The 24,823-nt window shown below is 41.0% G+C and overlaps 1 protein-coding gene across 1 annotated transcript in view; it reads left to right on the top strand.

Moving 5' to 3' along the window:
* Nucleotides 1-424: 424 nt before the first annotated feature.
* The window catches only part of zgc:153039 (uncharacterized protein LOC767698 homolog), a 61,594-nt gene continuing 37,195 nt past the window's right edge, over nt 425-24,823 (top strand). The window contains exons 1-7 of the mRNA XM_063907659.1: nt 425-959; nt 5,628-5,762; nt 6,270-6,407; nt 6,809-7,135; nt 8,755-8,862; nt 9,462-9,573; nt 23,893-24,050. Of these exons, the coding sequence (XP_063763729.1) occupies nt 737-959; nt 5,628-5,762; nt 6,270-6,407; nt 6,809-7,135; nt 8,755-8,862; nt 9,462-9,573; nt 23,893-24,050 (1,201 nt within the window). The 5' untranslated portion in view covers nt 425-736. The remainder of the gene's footprint in view (nt 960-5,627; nt 5,763-6,269; nt 6,408-6,808; nt 7,136-8,754; nt 8,863-9,461; nt 9,574-23,892; nt 24,051-24,823) is intronic.

Genomic DNA, 24,823 nt, shown 5'->3' with positions numbered 1-24,823 from the left:
AATACAAAGATAAAACAATATAGAATAATATTATATTCAAATAAGAAATTCAAATAAGAAATTCAAAATTGCATACTGTACAACATATAACAACAATAATAGTTCATGTGTTTAGAACAATGAATACACATGTGAATATATACTAGTAAAAAAAAGACTGATCAAAACAAGAATTTTGATCAAAACAAGAATTTTGATCAAAATGTTAATAGTAAAAAATAAAGTGTTATCAGGGTTGCAAAATCGAACAGTTTCCCAGGTAATACAGCTTAAGTAATGTCTGCATTACACAAAGTCTGTGGACCTGCATTCTCTATTTCCAATTGGTCTTGTAGCAGTATCTACACCAGCTTGTCGAAAAGCTTTTATTCTGAAAGTCCTAACCGGAAGTCCTGCTTGTGATGGTTCCAAAGCTACGGTTCGTCCATCACATGATATTTTATTGTAGCTCCACTACTCACTTATTATCCTTAGTATGGGCTGGTTGGGAGGGATTTTATCTGGCTTTTTAACACTATGTGTAAGCATATAGTCGGCTTTATTTCAGGGGAACAACAAGTTCTTATTTCCTGCTTCGCTATGTAGTTCGGTAACTTTTTAACGGTCTGCAATCTGGGCGATGCACTAACTTAGGAGGAAACCGCTGGAAACTTTTAACAGGTTTTTCATTAACGGTTAGAAAAAGTCCCCTGGATTCCCCTGGCTTTATGACGGTGTAAAGAGGCCAGGATCCACCATGACAGAGCGGACTCCTCTCCTCCACTACCGCCTCTCCACCAGCGTCAATGAGTCCGAGCCTCGAGCCCCTCCGGCCGGCTGTGCCCCGGAGCAGCACCCGGTCGGACCCCGGATGAAGAGCAACGTCCAGCGGCAGCAGCCGAAGAAACTGTCCGTGTTCTTCGGGGTGGTGATCCCCACCCTGCTGTCCATGTTCAGCGTGGTGGTCTTCCTCCGGATAGGTGAGTGATACTGATGTCTTCCACAATCAGTACATAGATTTATGTGATGGTGGGAAGTAACCAGAGGGGGAGAAGTACTCAGATTGTGAGTAAAAGTACTCAGATCTTGTTCTTGAGTAAAGTAGAAGTACTCAGATCTTGAGTAAAAGTAGAAGTACTCAGATCTTGAGTAAAAGTAGAAGTACTCAGGTCTTGTACTTGAGTTAAAGTAGAAGTACTCAGATCTTGTACTTGAGTTAAAGTAGAAGTACTCAGATCTTGGGTAAAAGTAGAAGTACTCAGATCTTGTACTTGAGTTAAAGTAGAAGTACTCAGATCTTGAGTAAAAGTAGAAGTACTCAGATCTTGAGTTAAAGTAGAAGTAGTTAGATCTTCTACTTGAGTTAAAGTAGAAGTACTCAGGTCTTGAGTAAAAGTAGAAGTACTCAGATCTTGTACTTGAGTAAAAGTAGAAGTACTCAGGTCTTGAGTAAAAGTAGAAGTACTCAGATCTTGTACTTGAGTTAAAGTAGAAGTACTCAGATCTTGAGTAAAAGTAGAAGTACTCAGATCTTGAGTAAAAGTAGAAGTAGTCAGATCTTGTACTTGAGTTAAAGTAGAAGTACTCAGATCTTGTACTTGAGTAAAGTAGAAGTACTCAGATCTTGTACTTGAGTAAATGTAGAAGTACTCAGATCTTGTACTTGAGTAAAGTAGAAGTACTCAGATCTTGTACTTGAGTAAAAGTAGAAGTACTCAGATCTTGTACTTGAGTAAAGTAGAAGTACTCAGATCTTGTACTTGAGTAAAAGTAGAAGTAGTCAGATCTTGTACTTGAATAAAAGTAGAAGTACTCAGGTCTTGTACTTGAGTAAAGTAGAAGTACCAGAGTGTAGGAATACTCTGTCACAGTAAAAGTATTCAAAATGTTCCTCCAGTGAAAGTAGAAAGTATTCTCTTAAATGTCCTTGGAGTAGCGACAGTAAAAGCAGTCTTCTTAAATGTAAAGTGAGCGCTCGGATCCTTACATTTAGTCAGTTTAGTTCAGACACATCTTTGCCGTATTAAAACCATCCTCACACAGTTTCTCGTACATCCTACAAGGTGGATTATGTCTCCAGGAGAGCTTTCCTTCTTCATTTTGTTTAATATAAACTGTGTTTTCTTATGTTTTGAGTCATGCATTAAATACTCTGCATCAACATTGCTCCAACCTTTCATTGATGAACTCCCTTTAGAGGAAGCGTCTTTTCCTCTGTAGTAAAGACAGACAGAGTTTGAGGCTATTGTGGTCCGTGTCTTAAGGAGCGTAAAGTCTGTTTTCTGGTGAAAGCCAGTAATCACGATACGTCATGCAAGCCAGCTTCTCACATTTCTGCTGTCAAAGCGTATAAATATAGTCCTTCACACGCACCTTATCTCCTCTCTGATCAGATGTGTAGTTTTTCTCATACATTCAAGTTGTTTTCTAGCTCCCTCTCTCACCCCCCCTGCCCTCACAGTCTCGTGAGATGTCAGCTGCTGTGCCGTGCTCACACACAGTGTACACACACAGTAGCAGTGCTCAATTTTCAGTCTAACACATGTGGAAACTTTGACAATAAAGTGGACTTTGTTGGACTATTATTCACACACACTATACCATGCCGTCCTGCACAGGAACTCGCTGTAGTTTCATTGGGGATGTGAAACTACTGTAAATACATGATCTGTGAAACCATCAACATGTCTGAGGGTTGAAAGACTTGTATTGTAGGCAAACACATCTTTAAATCAATTATGAGTCGTTGTAGGCTCATTATCAGGTCCACAAATGTCAGTAAATCAACCTATATTATGTCAACATTTATCAGAAATCACCCATAGTGCTCAAACAAAGGAAAGCCTTTCTAAAATCCTCTATTGATTATGAAAGCAGATCATAAAACCTCGAGTTTAAGTCGTTAAAGCTACATTTGTAATGCGGACAATCGCGTTTAAGTTGGTGTTTCTGCCAGACACAGACAAAGATGAGTCCACACTGACGTTATTAGTATCTGTAGAAACACGTGTCTGTGCCGTATGGTTTCAGATTTGTGTGATTGAAACGTTTCCAGTAACTCCAGGGCGCTGTGAAGTCCAAAGGTGAGCATTTATTGGAATAAGAAAGATACAGTGGATTTAGGATAGGACTTTATTGTCCGGCTTGGATTCTCAAAGTAGAGCAAAGGTACATTATAATATACACAGCAACACAGGTCAAAACATGCAGGTACACAATAGTACACGATTTAGATGAGAGTACTTTCTACTTTTACTGGAGGAACATTTAGAATACTTTTACTGTGACAGAGTATTCCTACACTCTGGTACTTCTACTTTACTCAAGTACAAGATCTGAGTACTTCTACTTTACTCAAGTACAAGACCTGAGTACTTCTACTTTACTCAAGTACAAGACCTGAGTACTTCTACTTTACTCAAGTACAAGACCTGAGTACTTCTACTTTACTCAAGTACAAGATCTGAGTACTTCTACTTTACTCAAGTACAAGATCAGAGTACTTCTACTTTACTCAAGTACAAGATCTGAGTACTTCTACTTTACTCAAGTACAAGATCTGAGTACTTCTACTTTACTCAAGTATAAGACCTGAGTACTTCTACTTTACTCAAGTACAAGATCTGAGTACTTCTACTTTACTCAAGTACAAGACCTGAGTACTTCTACTTTACTCAAGTACAAGATCAGAGTACTTCTACTTTACTCAAGTACAAGATCTGAGTACTTCTACTTTTACTCAAGAACAAGATCTGAGTACTTCTACTTTTACTCAAGTTCAAGATCTGAGTACTTCTACTTTTACTCAAGTACAAGATCTGAGTACTTCTACTTTTACTCAAGTACAAGATCTGAGTACTTCTACTTTACTCAAGTACAAGACCTGAGTACTTCTACTTTACTCAAGTACAAGACCTGAGTACTTCTACTTTTACTCAAGTTCAAGATCTGAGTACTTCTACTTTACTCAAGAACAAGATCTGAGTACTTCTACTTTACAAGATCTGCCGTAGTCTACCGTTAATGATGTGAAATCAAGATGTTTTTGGGTGAATGACAGGTATTCAAAGCTTGCATATATACACATTTGGTCTAAATGGTATATAAATATACTTTTACTCAAAGATTTGATGTTGATGAACGGTGTGTCTAACGTGGTGTAGAGGCAGACTGTGATTCCTCTCACATGACTGCGCCTTTGAAGATTTGATTTAAGTACTTCTTTATTCAAGCTTATGAATTAGTTTTCCACTTTAATGAAATAGTTCCTGATGTTGGACCAGCTGCTGTTTCTCTCGTGGTACGGACGCTGGCAGTAAGACGAATCATTTCCTGATCCTGGTTTCACTTTGAGAGAGGATGGAGTCATGGTGTGCTGAAGACACGTTGATAGTAACAGAGTGCATTGATGTGGTATTTATTTCCCATTAATGCACTCTTCCTCAATCTGTGCGTCTGGGCTCTTCCCCGGGAATCTCAGTCTCAGTGTCAGCCTGCTGCCTGCCACTCGTCCCCCGGCAGACCCACCGGACATCCATCCCCTATGTATTCTCCGTAAGCTGTCTCTGCCGTCTGACCAGACACCTGACCCCATCTCCATATCTCTGGACTCAGTAAACCCTTTCTGACCAAGAGAGTTGTTTCCTGGTATCACTTTAACATTTTACTGGGAGAATCTGCATTTTGGTTTGAGGGCGCAGAGACCCTGGTTTAGACTAAACCCTGATAGATATACAGTTGCAATGGAAATTATTCAAGGTTTGTTGGCAAAATATACAATTTCTCAGCTGTTTGCAGTAAAAAACTACACAAGAACTGTTGGGTTTTTATCCAAATTCAACACAAAAATGCTACCTTTAAATGATTACTGCAGTTGATTAAAACTCGTCAGTAAACCCTAATGTGCGATGGGGGTTAAATCATTTCAACTGTTTTACTTCTTTTATAACAAATTAAAAAAGTGATTTAGGATTTTAAAAAAACACGTGGTCTAATCTCAATAAACCAAAAGTGAATGACAGAAAGAAGCAGATTTTAACGGCAATTTCTAATAAATAATTGAATGGTAACAAGCTTCTAATAACTTGGATTTTAAAGCTGAATGCTGACCATGTTTAGTTTGTAAAAAGGAAGATCATGTTGATCCACCCGTCTCGTTTCGTACGACTACATTTGGAATTTACATTTGAAGAAGTTGCAGAACAATGACAGTTAATGTAAAAAGGAAGAACTTGAATTTATATTTCTCTAAACTCAAACCATCGATGGATCCTAGCTGGGAATTGTAACTTTCTCTCTTCTGATTTATATTTTGTGTTAGCTAATAACCAGAATCTGTAAAGCAACTCAAGCTGTCGGGTAAATGTGGGGGAGTAAGAAGTTTCAGGGATGTGCAAAAAAAAACCACGTGAAGCTAAACGAGTACTAACCAGCGGCCACGAGGGACAGGAGCTGAAACGCAGACAGGAAACAGACGGAGATCACATAAAGAGTAAAAGGGAAGACCTAAATACACCATTCACAGAGACAAGGCACAGCTTTGTCCAAATAAAACAGGAAACTGGCTGAGTGTGTATGTCTCAAAGTGCAACAGCGTTCAGTTCCTCGAATTCCTCCTCTGACCGCAGTTCTGTGTTTTGTGTCGGCAGGATTCATGGTGGGACATTCCGGACTGTACCAAGCGATCTTCATGTTCCTGGTGATGTACTTCATCATCTGCATGACGGTGCTGTCAGTCTGCGCCATCTCCACCAACGGAGCCCTGGACGCCGGGGGGGCCTACTGTATCCTCTTTGACGTTACATTTAAGCACGTTACATTTAGCGGACCCTTCTGTCCACGGAGACTTACGGGGAGTCCAATAAACCATAAAGAGCTCCAAAAAGCAAGAAACCTGCATTACTTCAACCCGCTTCAAATAAGCGAGTTTGTATTTTTCCAAATACAAATTTTCCAGTGTTCACATTCTCAGATTTCCAATGTCCAAATATAATGTTCCAATGTTCACATTTATTATTATTTTTTTCACATTTTCAATATTCAGATGTCATTTATATTTAGGTTAGTATCACTGGCTGAGGTGCAGTGGAAGGAGGTGGGTTTCAGTCTGCGTTGGAGGTGCAGTGGAAGGAGGTGGGTTTCAGTCTGCGTTGGAAGAGGTTGGACATTCTTTCTGTCCTGATATGTCGGCGGGTTTGGTTTCATCATGTTGAAGCTCGGATATCCAACAGGCGGTTCTAAATGATATGAACACTTCCGATCCAACATCACTTGGCCTTAGCGTCTCTCAGACATGATCAGCAGAGCGCTGGGTCCGGAGTTCGGAGGAAGTATCGGCATCATGTTCTTCCTGGCCAACGTGTGCGGCTGCGCCCTCTTCGTGCTCGGGCTGGTGGAGGCCATCGTCACCACCTTCGGGGTGCCGGAGGGTGGGTTTCATTTCAACACCTTGTGAAAATACGTAGTACTAGTCTAGAAAAAGGAAGGTGTATACATTTAAGAGTGGCAGCCTCTCAGTCTGCAGGGAATTGGTTGGGGAAGCGGAGGGTCGCCGGTTCAAGTCCCCAAACAGACTGAGTATCTGGACTGGTACTGTTCAGAGGGGCCACTTTGTCCTGGGAACTTCTGAGGTTTACTTGAGCAAGGCACCAGCTCCTCACACTGCTCTCTGGGGGCTGTGTGATATTAGTTGATTCATAAATCATTGATTTGCCTTTTGGTGTTGAGTAACTGACTCAGGTTAGAGTGCCATCGGTTAACCATCAACACATGTTCCCTCTTCTTCCCCCTCATGTCCTTCTTCCTCCTCACCTCTTCCCTCCCCCACTAGGCGGCGCTCTGGCCACCTCTCCCTACCAGGTGCTGCCGTCGGGGTACTGGTGGTCCCTGCTGTACGCCACGGGGGTCGCCCTGCTCTGCCTGCTGGTGTGCATGGTGGGGGCTCACCTCTACGTCAAGGCCACCTTCCTCATCTTCCTGGTGGTCATGTTCGTCCTGGGGACCGTCTTCGTCAGCTTCTTCGCCGTCAGCCCCCGCACCATCGTGCTGCCCTACTCTGCCTCCTTCAAACCCCCGGTGAATGGGACGGGCCCCACATTTCCCACCACCGCCAACTTCACCGGATTCAAGCTGGACACGCTGCTGGGGAACCTGTGGGGTAAGGCCCGATATCTGAGGGTGTGCTCACGCAATGCATGCTGGGAGTCTCTTATTTGATCTGTTGTGTGTTGGTGGGCTGCATTATGTGGAACATTGTGGGTGTTTTTGACTGAATTGAGAGGGATTGATTGACTTTTGCACAATTCTGTCACAGAACTGTGTCAGGTTTGTATTTATTCTAGCAGCAGCTATAATAAATTCTACTGTTGGATAGTACATTTTACTACAATGAATAAATTACAAATAGGCATATACAACAACTCTTTAAAATGTCTAAAATAACAAGTATCCGGGTAGATTTATTATAAATAGGGGGAAAAAAGCAAGTATTTTTATAAATTACAAATTGAAATAGGTAATGTACGTATACATAATTAAAAACAACATGAAGGGACAATAATACATGGTAGAGGACTCTTTAATTGGCTACAATCTCTAATATCCGGGTAGAATTAAAAAGTAAGACAACAAAAATATTATATTTGTATTTTTCTGCATTTATGCTGAAATGCTGTTAAGGCCCTTCCCACCCATTAGGATAACTGTAGAGAGCACTGCTGTGAACTGAACCAGTGCCTGTGTCGCCTTCTTTAAATCACTAGTACGTCACCTTCCTGCAGAGGACAGAGGTTTTGATAAGTCTGGTATCAGATATTGTTCATGTTCTCTGGAAATCTATCGATCCCTGCTCTCTGTCTGCAGGGGTTTATATCCCAGCGCATGATTACTGAGCTGTTTGCTGTAAATCAGACACACGTGAGAACTATTACTCTGAGTAATCCCAGGGTTCGACTAACACACACATGTAGAGTCAGAATTCTACATGTGAATATTTCAGAATCCAGAGAAGAACTTTGAGTCACACGTGACTTCAATGTGGAGCTGCAACGAGGAGTCCATTGACAGAAAATCATTCATGAAGTATTTTGAAAATAACATAAAATAATTGTCGTGCAGTTTTCAAAAGATTCTGTTCTCAAAACATAATCCCAATATTTGATTTATTCCGGGAAATATTGGGTTTCGTGACTCCATTTAGGAAACACATAAGAAATAAAGTGAAATGTCCAATAAAATAATATAAATTCAAATAAGAAGATATGGATATAACCTTTGACTGCATTATATTGTGATATAAACAACATGTACAGTATATAGCAGAATGTACAGTGTGAATCCAGAGAAGAAAAGGGGTAATCAGGTGTTAGGAATGACCTGATAATGACATGATACAATAAAGACTGCTATTATTTACTGTTAGATGTGACTTTTGTTTACCTCCTAACAATCCAATGCATGTTTACTTACATTAATAAATAGACAGAGTTATTTATGGGACCTTTATCTTTGTTATCACAGTTTTAAAAAGTAAGTCAAAGTGTTATAGGCCCACGTCAGACAGCTTTGGGAATCCAGTCTGTTTTCCCTGCTTCCTGTGATTGAGCAGCTCAGTGAGCAGCAGGCTTTCCTCCAGCTGTAAACCACAGTGATGTTTGGTGCAGCGCAGTGTGTGCCAACGGGCCAAATTGAACTCTCTGTAGGGAGAGTGATGCTGCTGATAAAACCACAGCCACTTATCTGCTGCTATCCCCCCCACCCCCCTCTACCCCCCCACAGCTGACTACACTCTGGATTACACAACAGGAAACATGATGACCTTTGCCACCGTCTTCGCCGTCATGTTTAACGGCTGCACCGGCATCATGGCTGGATCCAACATGTCAGGTGTGTGTGTGTGTGTGTGTGTGTGTGTGTGTGTGTGTGTGTGTGTGTGACAGCTGGAACACACATGTTAGTATTGATTGAAGTACAAAGTGCACATTTTTACTTTAAAGTTCATATGTTTCTCCAAATGTATTTTTAGATTTTCTTGGACTGATCATTCCTAAATAATTGAGTTTTTTCCAAATGTATTTTATCTTGTTTTTGATTTCCTATTTTATATTAATGTTTAAATTTCGTTTCATGAATTCTTTTTTTATTGCACTTTTGACTTTAAATGATTATGTTTTTTATGAACATATTTTTATTCATTCTTATGTTAATTTTTCACTCATTTTGACTTAAAATGATGTTTATTCAAATATTTATTTTGAATTATATATTAACGTTTTTATTGCCTTTCATTTTGTCTTTTTATCGCAGAATTTAAATGTTCTTATTTTCCGATACATATTTTTATAGCACATTTTGCTTTAATTACTGATGTTTGTATAATTAATGACCCTTATTCTATCTGGGGTTTTAGCTTGTATTAAAACCTCCTGTGTTTAAACATTAATTAATGACATGACTCTAATTAATTTAATATACCTGTGCACCAGGTGACCTGAAGAACCCGAGCTACGCCATCCCCCGCGGCACCATCACAGCCGTCATCTTCACCTTCATCATCTACAACCTGCTCAGCGTGCTGGTGGCCTGCTCCTGCGACCGGTCAGTCACACGCACACACACACACACACACACACACACACACACACACACACACACACACACACACACACACACACACATACACACACACGAAGAAAATGTATTGCAAAACAGACGAGGAAAATCCATCTATGGCTGAATCACATCAGAGTGTGCGTCCCTTATCAGTCTATAACGACCCATACAGTCCATTGAATAGAGACTTCAGCCACACACACACACACACACACACACACACACACATCCAGGACTCGGGTCGTGTAATTTTAAACAGATATTTGTGAAAAACATTGAATGGTTAAAACCTCCTTTTAATTTATGCTTTTTTAATTTCCCAATTTCGTTCAGATGTCTTGTTTTGATACCACTTATTGAGCCCATGCAGTCATATCATTTCCATCTACAAACAGACACAAACCAGCCAAACAGCCCATAGTAGAACATTAATCCTCCCTGATCCGCACCGGGTAATTACAGCGTCAGAGAGAGATGTTTGCATGTTTGGTTCGATACCCGGTGGCTGTCAGATCACACGCTTCATGTTCTGCTTCATCAAAGCGCTCTGGAGCAGCGGAGGACGTAAACACATCATTTCCAGATGGACTTTATCCTGCAGCAGGTGTCGGTTAATCAATCCGAACAACAGCAGCACACATCGGAGTGGACAGAATAATGGCAACACGCTACTCTGCTTTATTGACCAATGGTGTGAATGACTCGTGGTATGTAAAGCGCTCTGAGGGGTCGGAGGGTCCTGATAAGGAGATATGTAAGAACAGTCCATTTACCTTTAATACTTTGTAGTTTGTAAAAGAATATTCCACTGGAAATCTATATTTGGAAGAGCTAATACTTGTTACCTTTAGCTTTGAAAGGGTCTCTAAAATAGTTGTTGCTTTTAGCTTAAAAGAGGAAGCCAGCTGTACTTTCGATTGACATCAATAACCAATTCACTTCAATGTGGAGCTGCAAATGTTCGTCCGTTTACAGAAAATTATTCACAAAGTATTTTGATAATCGGTCAAAATAATTGACATGCAGTTTTCTGTTCTCAGCCTCTGGAAACATAATCAGAATATCTACTTTTTTGGGGGGAAATATTCAGTTTCATGACTCCATTTAGGAATGAAATAAATAAAATAAATATAAATAAAAATATTAAAACAAGAAGTTGAATAAAAAAATAAAATGTAAATATATTTATTTAAATAAGATAATAAAGTAAAATGTCTCATAAAAAATATATAAATTAAAATAAAACAAATACATATTTATATAAACTTGGACTACAATATATTGTGATATATATACCACAAGTGTATACGTATTAAATATAGATAATGATAAATGTAAATGCTGAACGGCACAGTTTAAAGGGGTTTGGCTGCTGAAGGTAAAATGGAGATAATTCTCGCTTTTGATTATATTTGTTTTAGACAAACAATTCTTTTTTTGTTATTTGGTTGACCAAACGATCATTTGCACCTCTATCAATTAAGAAAATCAACATTATCTGCAAAGCTACGTCAGTGTAAACCCAGAATCTGGACCAAAAACACATCCAGACACTTGGGAAGGTCCAGAGCAACCTGTCCTGCCGCCTGTTTGACTCTCTCAACATTCCCCTAATGAAGAGGTGAATCTGTGTCCTCCTTCATAAGGTCAGAGCGGTCTCCCCCTTGATGTAGCTGTGAGTGTGTGTGTCCTCCTTTGTAATTATTCCTCCTCCCTCCGCTCCCCTCCTCCCAAACATCTGTCTCTCTCTCTCCCCTCTCTTCTGCTGAGAGCCACAGTTCAGTATCGATGCCGCCGTAAAGCCAGTGTTGCCGAGGTGCTAAACTGACATGACGGGGCCATAAAAGAGCATGGGAGATCAATACAGCCATCATTTACCCTGCACACACACACACACACACACACACACACACACACACACACACACACACACACACCCTGATAAGAGACAGATTTCTCTCCCTCTGCAGAACTCTATCTTTTTTGCCACATGCATTACTATTATTCAGGTTTGGTTTACATCTTGCTTTCAATAGGAATGCAATGCTAACCATTGAACGATTGAGCTTAAAGTCATAGATAAATGATCATAAGTAATGGATTAATAGCAGCAATAGTTAGAGGTAATTAATCAGTGATATGTTCATGATTTGTCTCTCTGTCAGCAGGATAACTATATGGTAGGATTTAGTGTGAACCGAGGAGGAATGCTGCATCCAAAGCATGTTTTTGTACTTCCATTGTCCTTGCATGACAGTAGCATGGTCTCAGAGCGGAGGTGTGTGTCCCTGAGTGCTCTTCCAGGGTTGGGTGTGAAGTTATTTTACTTATTAATTAAAACTTGAGTCTCTGTCAGCGGGCCAATTTAGCTCTGAGCCCTCTCTCACGAGACACAGAGGCCCCTCACATGACCTGTGTAGTGTGTGTGTGTGTGTGTGTGTGTCTGTGTGAGACCTGGATCACACATGTTAGTATTGATTATAGTACAAGGTGCAGATTTACTAACTTAAAGTTCTTTATCCAATATATTTGTATTCTCTACTTTTATTGCAAATGTTTCTTTAACTTCTAATGTTTTTATTCAAATTCATTTCATCTTTTTTTAAATAATTCTGCTTTGATTTCTTATTTTATATTAATATTTATTCTTCGTCTTACCTTTTCATTTTTTAATGATTTTTTTATTGCACATTTTACTTTAATTTGTTGTGTTTTTTATATACATTTTTGTATGTGTGGAGCAGGGGGCTTGGTCGCAGATGCACAGCCCATAATACACAGCAGCTCAACTTAATGAAGAAAAATATATATTGGATTTGAATAAATATCCACATATTGAGTCAACAGCGAGTATTACACCTGTGTGTTGTGATGAAGAGTGTGTGAAACGAGAAGATTTATAGCATAAGAGGTTGATGCTTGACACGCTAAGCTAACAGTAGGAGAACATCTGTAAAATACATCAGAGTAATGGACAACACTTGGACATATTGAGCTGAAAATCATGGATAAATGGTCAAAAGTAATGGATATCAAACCGGTTTCATGAATTATGATTGGAAAGCTTGGTTTAAAGTATGACACTTGGTTTAAAAGGTTAGTAAAGTGTTGAAATAAAAATGGTAGCAGAGTTAAACCGCTTGTAGTGACTGGCTACGAGCGAAACCGTATAGTGTACGAAAGACTGCAGGTGTCACGTGACTGGAGAAGCTTCCACACTACCCGTAGGGGTTTCCGTGGTTGGTATCTTAAGGCATGTAAGAACAGAGACCCAGCCCAGGAATGCACCCACACACACAGTCTGGTCACATGATCACATGTGTGTGTGAGCTGCAGCTCCCTCAGCCTCATCAATGCACATTTGTTCGGTTCAGTTTTACTGATATGTGCTGCAGCATGTGACATTATGCTGTGTGCGTGCGTGCGTGTGTGTGTGTGTGTGACCATAGTATTTCTACTATTACTTCAGTGAGGGATCTTCTCCCTCCTCTGGCACTGTGTCTTAATGACTGTAGTGGATAAACGTCGATACAGAAGGTGCAATAAAATCCAGTTTTCCGTGTCATGGCCGGGTCGCCCCCCCGTCGTATCTACCGTCAGCTCGGGGTAATTTGCTTTCTTGACGCTTAGGAGAACTGAGCTGATATGAGAGTTATCTTCCTGGAGGAAACATATGATAACTTCTCAGAAGTGTTGGGAAAACTGTCGGGGTATTACAGTAATATGCAAGTCTTTCTTTCTGTTTCCCTCGTGCTTGTGAATGTGAAAAAACAAAAGGAAAAGTTTAAAGTTAAGACATAATGGAGATTTATGAAATTAGACACCCTCATAAACTACTGAGACACTAAACAGAGAGCATTTATTACTAACAGATCTAGATTTGGGGAGAGTTCACCTTAAAACACATCTTATTTTAACTTCTAAATGCTCCAAAATCATTTATTAAAGGCTCCAAACATTAGTGTTAATCATAATGAATACAGATATATGACCAAGGGAAAATAAGGGTTACAATTAAATCTATTTCAGAGAAAAGTAAACTCATTTAGGGAGTATTTTTTTTAATAAATGGCGTCATATATCTCAGAATGAGATTCTCTTCCGCAGAATTTTCTGTATTTCTTAATGTGATTGTTTCTCTGCATTGTAATGTCTGGAATGTATGGCTTTCACTTCCGTGCTTTTACAGTCTGCTCTGATTGAGTAAAAAGTCTCAGAAGACCAAACTCACAGAGTCCGTTAATAGTGAGAATGGAACATAATGAATGTAATAAAAAGTAGAATCCAACTTTTGAGCTATTCTATCCAAAGTGACATCCGTTTCTTCACAAGTGATCAGCTATAAATAATATATACGTGTTAATTATAACCACACATTAGCCTTAAGGACCTGTACATGAGTAAAAGGGTCAAATAATTTCATGAATACATTTAAAGGAATGTTTCCTGTGTGTGTTGTAGTGTCACGAGCTGTCCACAGGGTGGCAGTCACGCTCTCTCTCTTAAAGGGAATAAGTGACAAACTAACCTTTAAATCAGGCTCCTCTAGACCCCCACCCTTTAGTTGGTTACACACACACACACACACACACACACACACACACACACACACACACACACACACACACTTTTATAAGTCTCTTCTCTTAACTTTATCTGCACTCTACTTCTCTGGTTGTAGTAATCCATATGTCCCTGCTGCTTGTAATCAGATGTTTGATTTTTTTTTTCCTTTCTTTTTTCTTTCAAACTTTCTTTTTTCTCCAAATTTCGACTATTTTTTCCCCCAAAAAAATCCCCAAATTCTGTTTCTCTTCAAATGTTTGACTTTTGTTCTACAGTTCGACATTTTAAAAACATCCCACTGTTTTCTCCTTATTCTAACTCCGTCTTCATGGGGCCCTAATCATCTTTTAGAAATTCACACTTTCTGTCTCCCAATTTTTCCTCCTTTTGATTTTCTTTTCAAACGAAATCTTTAGAATTTCCGACTATTTCTTGAAATGATCACTTTTTTCATAAAAGCTCTGACTTTTTTTTCAAATTCCTGGAGTTTTTTCTATTTGTCGACTTTCAATATCTCCGATTGTTTTCTCTTCTTCTCTTAAATGATCACTTTTTTTTCCTAAAGAATCCGAATTCTTTTCAATTTCTGACATTTTTTCTAAAGTTCGACTTTTAAAGATGTCTCTCTATTTTCTAATTTTTCCAACTCTTTCTTCACGTGGCCCTCATCAGTCAAGTTGTATACCTTTCTCTGAACAGCGTGGGAAAGCGAGGTGAAGTGGATTGTTTGAAGTGTTTACTTTTTGTATTTCTGGATATTCTTTGTTGTACCTTAACAATTCAGAGTTACTCAGCGGGGTACGGTAGCATCGGGACCCAAGTTTCAGCCACACAGTCAAAGTCTCTCTGAGTTTCCTAGTATGATTTCGGCGTTCCTCTCCGCGTGATGTGAGGTTACGCTGACGATATGCCACTATTGTGAGAGCCCTGCTGATGGTGGTGATGAAGGCGGGGGGGGGGGGGGGTCTATTAACCTTACGTGACGAGCTAGCCGGCCATGACAGATTGCCCTGTCGCTATACTTTATCAAGCTCTCTGCTTGTGTGTGTGTGTGTGTGTGTGTGTGTGTGTGTGTGTGTGTGTGTGTGTGTGTGTGTGTGTGTGTGTGTGTGTGTGTGTGTGTGTGTGTGTGTGTGTGTGTGTGTGTGTACTGAGTGTCAGTGACCTGCAGACTAATCCTCCGGCGCTTTAGAGGCTTTTGTATTAATAACTGACTTGATAATTATATTAATTTGAATCTGCTGGGACTCCTTTTGTTGTGCTATCTCTGACATGCAGCCCCTCTGAATGTGTGTGTGCTACCCCCCCCCCCAATGCCCCCCCCCGTCGAAGTGCCTCTGTGTGTCATCTCTCTTCACACACACTGTGTTTAATTCCTCATATTGTTTTCAGAAAAATCTCACGGCACTTTTCTTTCTTCTGTATTTCTGCGGTGTCTCTTTTATTTCCACTCCTCTGTTATCTATTCTATATTGTATCCTCTTCCCTTCACATCCAATACTTGTTTACTCCTTCAACGTCTTCTCTCCCTGCTGGATCTTCTCCAACAGCTTTTTAATAAAATCTAAAACCCTGTCTCTTCTTTTCCATGCGACTACATAAACGCTGAGTAGTTATACGTCATATTGCAGTAGTAAGTTGGCGAATCTCTCCATAAAAAAGCAGCAACATGAGACAACAGTGCAGTGAAGTAAACCTCAGGCCAATTAGTCGCTTTTAGATCGACTAATTGGCCGACAGAGCTTCATAAGTTCTGCTTTGTTTTGTTCCTGCATCGATGAACCAGAAAAGATTGACCTTTTTGGAAAACAGTCAGTAACCCTTCTCAGTATTTACCTCATCCTCATCCTCGTCCTGCTTCTTGTCCAGACTGTCCCCATTATAAGAGTCCAACACCCCCCCCTCCCTCTCTCATCCTCTCGCCTCTATCGCCCCACAGCAGCCATCTTGGCTCCCTCTCCTCTCCTTGTCCATCATTCATCCGTCCATTGTGATTCTCCTCCTATCTCTCTGCTGCAGAGATCCCTGTCACTCTCACCCCCTCTCTTGTTTTTTGGGGAGACAGAGGGCGGGGGGGGGGGGGGTAACAATGGTGCCAGTGCAGGCCAACATGTCCCGACTGAGGTGAAGCTGCTGGGATTGGAATGGGAGGCAGCAGACGGAGGAGAGGAAGGGAGGATTTGGGCGACAGGTGAGAGGTTTAGAGAGGAATCCATGGAAGATATGAAGCAGACGTCACAGCTCTTTAATCAGATTCCACACAAACATCAGTTCACTCTCCAAACCCTCGGATCAGGAAGTTATTATGAAATGTTAACGTGATGCCAGAAAACAGTCTCTCTGTGGGTCAGAAAGGGTTTATTGAGTCCAGAAATTTGGAGATGGTGTCAGATGTCTGGTCAGACGGCAGAGACAGCTTACGGAGGATAAATAGGGGATGGATGTCCGGTGGGTCTGCATCTGATTATGACGCAGGGTCACGCTGCACCACTTGTAAAGAAAACCTAACTGGGATTGTTTTATTTAAGGATCTTAAGAACCTCTTTGTTAATGACAGACGGCTGCAGTTACTCTCTCCTCCATTCCTGGTTCAATATCTGTGCCTTCAAGAGGAGAATCTCTTGGAGGAGCCATGTTGGACTTGGACTAGGAAGCTGGCACGGTCTGTTGGCGCTTCTGAGCTAATCTGAGTTCTCTACTTTGCTTCATAGTTCTTGTCTAGTATCTACTTGGTTGTTTTTTTGCACAGACACTATGGGTGTTTCTACCGACTCCAGTGTGCTGGATACTGTAAACATCAGCTGGTTTAGCGAGCATGCTACTTGCTAGCCAGACAAACTCAGCCCGCCACTGTGAGGCACACCCCCGGACAGCCAGTCTTACCCATCCAGCCTCCAGCCAGCAGGCGAGTGGCGACTGACTGAATTCCCTCCCTTTTTAATGCACAATAGCTAGAGCGTAAGTTGTGTTTCGGATCTGGATTTGAGGTCCTTTGCATCCTTGTGATCTGGGACAGGATATCACAGGTTCATTGTGTCCCTCTTGTTCCCCCCTGTTCTCCTGAGAGCTGTTTGACCCTGAATAACAGAAAATAAAATGCCTGTTAATATTCCTCAGCCCCTTGTTACGGGTACGGCGGGCAGATGATGGAGTTACACTAACAAGTGGAGGGAAATTGCCGGTTGATGCAAAAGAACGACTGAATGGAGAGGCTGAAAATTGGAAATGGTGTAATGGAGAGCGGCCGTAAAATGAGATGAGAGTGTCGGGGGAAAACGTGATAAACATTTTAAAATGAGACGATGGAGATGTGCATGAGGGAGAGAGGGAGGGTGGGAGAAGAGAGGGAGAGAGAGAGAGCGAGAGAGGGAGGAGGCAGTGCACACAGAGCTTGTTAGTTATTGATCCCATTTAATAATCCCTTAACCACAGTCTACTCCCCTGAGAGCATTTAACTCCCTCCCTGCCTCCCTTTCTCTCTCTTTGTCTACTTTAAAGAGTCCTCTCTTATATCAGTATGTAGTGTCTCTACTTTAAAGAGTCCTCTCCTGCTGATGTTCAGGTGTATATCAGTATGTAGCGTCTCTACTTTAAAGAGTCCTCTCCTGCTGATGTTCAGGTGTATATCAGTATGTAGTGTCTCTACTTTAAAGAGTCCTCTCCTGCTGATGTTCAGGTGTATATCAGTATGTAGTGTCTCTACTTTAAAGAGTCCTCTCCTGCTGATGTTCAGGTGTATATCAGTATGTAGTGTCTCTACTTTAAAGAGTCCTCTCCTGCTGATGTTCAGGTGTATATCAGTATGTAGAGTCTCTACTTTAAAGAGTCCTCTCCTGCTGATGTTCAGGTGTATATCAGTATGTAGAGTCTCTACTTTAAAGAGTCCTCTCCTGTTGATGTTCAGGTGTATATCAGTATGTAGTGTCTCTACTTTAAAGAGTCCTCTCCTGCTGATGTTCAGGTGTATATCAGTATGTAGAGTCTCTACTTTAAAGAGTCCTCTCCTGCTGATGTTCAGGTGTATATCAGTATGTAGTGTCTCTACTTTAAAGAGTCCTCTCCTGCTGATGTTCAGGTGTATATCAGTATGTAGAGTCTCTACTTTAAAGAGTCCTCTCCTGCTGATGTTCAGGTGTATATCAGTATGTAGAGTCTCTACTTTAAAGAGTCCTCTCCTGCTGATGTTCAGGTGTATATCAGTATGTAGAGTCTCTACTTTAAAGAGTCCTCTCCTGCTGATGTTCAGGTGTATATCAGTATGTAGAGTCTCTACTTTAAAGAGTCCTCTCCTGCTGATGTTCAGGTGTATATCAGTATGTAGAGTCTCTACTTTAAAGAGTCCTCTCCTGCTGATGTTCAGGTGTATATCAGTATGTAGAGTCTCTACTTTAAAGAGTCCTCTCCTGCTGATGTTCAGGTGTATATCAGTATGTAGTGTCTCTACTTTAAAGAGTCCTCTCCTGCTGATGTTCATATTTCTTATGTCGCACAGAGTTAAAGGGTTCCCCGTAAAGCACTGGTTTTACAGGAAACTGTTTCATATCCAGGTAATTCTGGTATTGTAACAGATATATTTCTAATTGAATTGATACCGCATTGAATTGGAAATGAAATGGAATTGTAAAATCAGTGGCGGTTCTGTAGTAGTTCTGAAATGGGCAATAATTCTCTCTCACTCTAGAGAACCCTTACACATCATCATTGCATTCATTGGTTATACAGAGGGTATTGATTAGTGCCGCTTTAGTGCTCTTATAAGTATGGTCTGCCACATTTTAAAGGGGATATCTGCTGATGAAACCAGTTAAAACCTAGAGTCTCTTTAATACAAAAGCACAGATAATGACGGTCATCAGCTGTAATCTGATCCGCCCACACCTGTTTACAGACGGGAGGACGAGGCCAGAGAAACCCGGCACTGCTGTCCCTGTAATGCTGATGGAGGGATTCATTAGAGGGACTAACCTTTGCTTTCCTACATCTGCAGTATTGACTCCAGGGCCATCATGTCCGTATCACAGGGACACAAATGGTCCCGTAATGGAGCAATGAGCATAACAGTGATGTTAGCCATAAGCCGGGCCGCCTCGCTAACTAGCTGTGATCCCACTCCAGCTTTTATGGGACTTTGTGGAGCCTTTTCTCTCCAGGATCGTTAAAGCAGATGATCCTGGATGTGTGTGTTAGTCGTGATGGGGGGGGGGACCTGTCCCTCTGAGAGACGAGCAGAACGGGAGCTGTTGCTGCTGTTATTATCAGGAATATCTTTGCCACTAATTCAACACTTATATGTGTTATACTTTATCTGTATATAAAATGGGTTATTTCAGTGTTTATTTGATCATTGTTGGACATTTAACTTACTTCTTATGTCATTTAAATACCTCTTTTCTACATCCTTCATTTCATCTTTTCATTGCACATTCTTACTTTTAACTTGGGTTTATATAGATATTTGTATTTGTTGTCTTTTATTGCACATGTTTACATTAATATAAACATTTAACTTTATTAAATAGATGTTTTTTATTTATATAATTAATTTAATGATTAAGATTACCTACTTTTCTTTTAACTTCTTAGGTTTAAAACATTTTTTTTAATGTTTTCTCTTATTTTATTTTGTATTTTGAATTGAACTTCTTAGATTTATATGGACATCTTGATTTTATTCTATCTCTTCATTGCACATTCTTCCTTTAACTTGGGTTTATATTAATATTTGTATTGTATTTAAATCTTTTATTGCACATTTTTAACCTCTAATGTTTATATAAATGTATAATTTTTTCCATTTATTAGATTTTTATAAATATATGTGATTTTCAAATCTTTTTATTGCACATTATTTCTTGTTTTTTTCAACACATTTTTATTATTTACTTCTATTTTTTGTCGTTTTTCTCACACCTTGTTTATTAAAATAAATATTTGTATTTTTTCTTTTATAAAATGAATCAATTCTTGTTTCTTTTCTTTGATCTTTTATTTTAAAGTAACTTTATATAAATATCTTGATTTGTTTTATCTTTTATTGCACATTTTTACTTTAGCAGCCATTTTTATATAAATATATTTTAAAAATGTATTTATTTTTTAATGTCTTTATTTCATAGGCAAAAAATTAAATCACATTTTTTAAATTAATTTTATCCTTTTTATTCTTTTCTAAAATCTCTCACCCCCCCCCCCCCCCCCCCACCCCCAGGGATGAATCCAGTATTCAGACTCTGATTGTAACTGAACTCTTTGTTAGACTTCATCTTTCATTAAGAAGTCCTGATAATTAATCCATAGTGTTCCAGTTAATGTGTGAAATGATTGATTAACTGATGAATACACAAATGAGGCCGTCAATAAAAATGGTAAATACATGAGCCTCTGGGTGGGGGGGGGCGGGGGCGGGGGGACGATCGTCCTCTCCATCTCTGCCTCCTTTGTTTCCTCCTCTCGCTCTAATCTAACTCTCGCTTTGTTCTCTTTATTCTGAAGGCAGAGCTCATTTCAGTGGGATAATCTGATCAATAATTACCACACACACACACACACACACACACACACACACACACACACACACACACACACACACACACACACACACACACACACACACACTCACAGTCACATTGTGCAATACTGTTGGCGATGGATAGACATAAAAAACACAACATAATGAAACATTGGGTTAGGGTTACATAGAGTTGTTAACTCAATTGCTCGCTCAGCCACACACACACACACACACACACACACACACACACACACACACACACACACACACACACACACAGCCACACACACACACACACACACACACACACACACACACACACCACACCATCATTCGTCGCTGTCACCCAGTTTGCAGTGCTTTGTTTTTGAGAGCCCGTTTGAAAATGTCAAGCTTTTCCAGATTTATTCTGCTCCTGCTGCACATCAGCCAAATTAATAATCAGTCTATAAGTTCTGACCCACATCATCAATCAGCACACACACACACACACACACACACACACACACACACACACACACACACACACACACACACACACACACACACACACACACACATACATACTTTAAAACTTCATCCCTTTTTGTACCCTTTTAAAAAGTTTTAATTTTATTTTACCTTTGTGTGTGTACTTGTGTGTGTGTGTGTGTGTGTGTGTGTGTGTGTGAGAGACTCCCCTCCAATGCACGGCTGCGTATCAGAGCGCTGAACAGTTGTTTGGTGTTATGAATATGTCAGAGAGTCTGATTACAGCAAAGGTTCATAAACTTTTCACTGCAGCAGACACACACACACACACACACACACACACACACACACACACACACACACACACACACACACACACACACACACACACACACACACACACACACACACAGTCAAATAAACAAAGTAGTTGGCATTTCCTAATTTCCAGGCTGATGTTAACTCCTCAGCAGAACCTTTGTTTAGTTGATTTGTGGTAATGCTGAGTGTGTGTGTGTGTGTGTGTGTGTGTGTGTGTGTGTGTGTGTGTGTGTGTGTGTGTGTGTGTGTGTGTGTGTGTGTGTGTGTGTGTGTGTGTGTGTGTGTGTGTGTGTGTGTGTGTGTGTGTGTGTGTGTGTGTGTGTGTGTGTGTGTGTGTGTGTGTGTGTGTGTGTGTGTGTGTGTCTCAGGCTCCATGTGAACTAATAGCGTGCTCACATCTTTGGATGGAGTGAACAATACTCAACAGGGCCATGATAATAAGTATTAAAATCACTGGACCTGAAAGAAAACGTGATGAGCGTCTTAATTACAACAGAAAGAGAGAGAGAGGGTGAGAGAGAGAGGGTGAAAGAGAGAGAGAGAGGGTGAGAGAGAGAATGGACAGTGGTATAACTGGAAATAAAACGAGAGTGGTAGAAATTAGAGAATAAAAAAACCCTTGAATGGGTTTAAAAACATCATTGATGAGGGAGATAGAGAGGATGAGGGAGGGGATGGAGGGTGTGTGTGTGTGTGTGTGTGTGTGTGTGTGTGTGTGTGTGTGTGTGTGATTGAGATGGATCAGGAGAGAGAGAGAGAAACACTTGGCTCTGTAATTCTTCTCTCTCAGGCTGTGTGGTATTGAAAAGAGGTGGGGGGGCAGGCGGCAATTCTGCGCACCCTGCTGAGGTTTCTGCACCCTCTTGATTTCTTTTTCCTCCATATCTACCACACACACACACACACACACACACACACACACACACACACACACACACACACACACACACACACACACACACACACACACACACACACACACACACACACACACACACACACAGTGGATCTCATCATTAGGCTCTCCGGCAGAGTAATCATCACTTCCTCTTCAATCATGTTCTCTTTCATTGGACACGTTTTGCCCCCCGGAACAAATGAGTTTGAAATGACACACACCCTCTCGGACCACTCCACTCTGATCTCCAGATATGAATGTAATAACAGGAAGCGTTTATCCGTTTATGGCGGCGCCGATGATGGCTTTCCTCTGGTGTCGCATGTCGAGCATCTTAATGCGGTGTTGTGGGAGGAGATGGAGGCGCTGCTTTTATTCCCTCTTTTGTTTTCTGCTATCAGAATATACTCCTAAGCTTCTGTTTCAATAATTCATAATATAATAAACTTTATGTGCAGCTTTCATGCAAGATGCAGCCCAAAGGACTTTACAGATCACCACTAAACAGAACAGTGACACCGCTAAAATGACCCCAAATTACAAATATCCGTCTTCAAAATCTCCAATGGAGTTTCCTGTTCTAAGATCCAGTGGGGGGCTGTTTTAAGATCCAATATGAGGCTGTTCTTAGATCCAGTGGGGGGCTGTTTTAAGATCCAATATGAGGCTGTTCTTAGATCCAGTGGGGGGCTGTTCTTAGATCCAATGCGGGGCTGTTCCTAGATCCAATGGCAGGGCTGTTCTTAGATCCAATGGGGGGCTGTTCTAGATCCAATGGGGCTGTTTTAGATCCAATGGGGGCTGTTTTAAGATCCAATGGGGGGCTGTTCTTAGATCCAATGGGGGGCTGTTTTGAGATCCAGCGGGGGGCTGATTTAAGATCCAATGGGAGGCTGTTCTTAGATCCAATGGGGGCTGTTTTAAGATCCAGTGGGAGGCGGTGTTAAGATCCAATGGGAAGCTGTTTTGAGATCCAATGGGGGGCTGTTTGAGATCCAGCAGGGGGCTGATTTAAGATCCAATGGGAGGCTGTTCTAAGATCCAATGGGGGGCTGTTTTAAGATCCAGTGGGAGGCTGTTCTAAGATCCAATGAGGGGCTGTTCTTAGATCCAATGGGGGCTGTTTTGAGATCCAGCAGGGGGCTGATTTAAGATCCAATGGGACGCTGTTCTTAGATCCAATGGGGGGCTGTTTTAAGATCCAATGGGGGGCTGTTCCAAGATCCAATGGCAGGGCTGTTCTAAGATCCAATGAGGGGCTGTTCTTAGATCCAATGGGGGCTGTTCTTAGATCCAATGGGGCTGTTCTTAGATCCAATGGCAGGCTGTTCTAAGATCCAATGGGGGGCTGTTCTAAGATCCAATGGCAGGCTGTTCTAAGATCCAATGGACGTTTTTCCACAGTTTGGCATCATGAAACAGACATAAACTGAAAGCAGATTTTCTTTCTCCGTTGAAAATTGCTGGTAATGAACACCAGAACCAAACTGCACGGTTGGTGAAGTATTCTCTTTTATTCACTTCCAAACCTCCCCAGGGTCCTGCTGCAGAGGGACTACGGCTTCCTGAGAGACATCAACATCTGGAACCCCTTCGTCACCATCGGGATCTACTCCTCCACGCTCTCCGCTGCCATGAGCAACCTGATCGGAGCCTCACGCATCCTCTACGCTCTGGCCCGGGACGACCTGTTCGGTAAGAAGACCCTCATTTTCAAAATAATTGCAATGTAGTCGTTAGTTATTTATTATCCCAACTGTGCATCCCTACCCTGAATACATGGGCCAAATTCAGATCAGTGTACCTTGTCCTGAAGAGGTGTGTGTGTGTGTGTGTGTGTGTGTGTGTTCTACCTTCTTACCTTTTGGTATTCAGCGCTGGAACTTTGGTTTACCTCGCAAACAAGTTCTAGAAGTCAAATTCAAAGTCAACTTTATTGTCAATTCCTTTGTGTTTGAGATACAGACGGCTGTTTCTATATATTAAAAATATGAAATATATATACGTACATACACACCTGTACATCCAGTTGAATGTAATCAAGCAAAGAGCAACATAACCCTCATGCTCTCTGAAAGTTTAAACACCTTGAAGAGACACAAAGCTATTCCCACATCAGGGTGTCGATCCACGCCGCCGCTGCTCTGCCGTTATTAATGACTCTGATCCACTTCCTAATCCTGTCCTCACTCCTTTTGTTCGGCCTGTTGCAAATTGATTTGCGTATAACTGTGTGTGTGTGTGTGTGTGTGTGTGTCAGGGCAGGCAAACGGCTGTATTAGTGCGACTCAGAAAGGGTTAACTTAGATTAATGTCTTTAATTAAGAGTCAATGACTGTGGACCATAAATGTGTAATGTTCTGAAAGGAGGGGGGCTTTGTATGACCACACTGTGTGTGTGTGTGTGTGTGTGTGTGTGTGTGTGTGTGTGTGTGTGTGTGTGTGTGTGTGTGTGTGTGTGTGTGTGT

The sequence above is a fragment of the Eleginops maclovinus genome, chromosome 18 (assembly GCF_036324505.1).
Source record: "Eleginops maclovinus isolate JMC-PN-2008 ecotype Puerto Natales chromosome 18, JC_Emac_rtc_rv5, whole genome shotgun sequence".
In the NCBI taxonomy this organism is placed as follows: Eukaryota; Metazoa; Chordata; class Actinopteri; order Perciformes; family Eleginopidae; genus Eleginops; species Eleginops maclovinus.
Note: the sequence above shows the minus strand (reverse complement) of the source record. Positions and strands in the feature narration are given on the sequence as shown.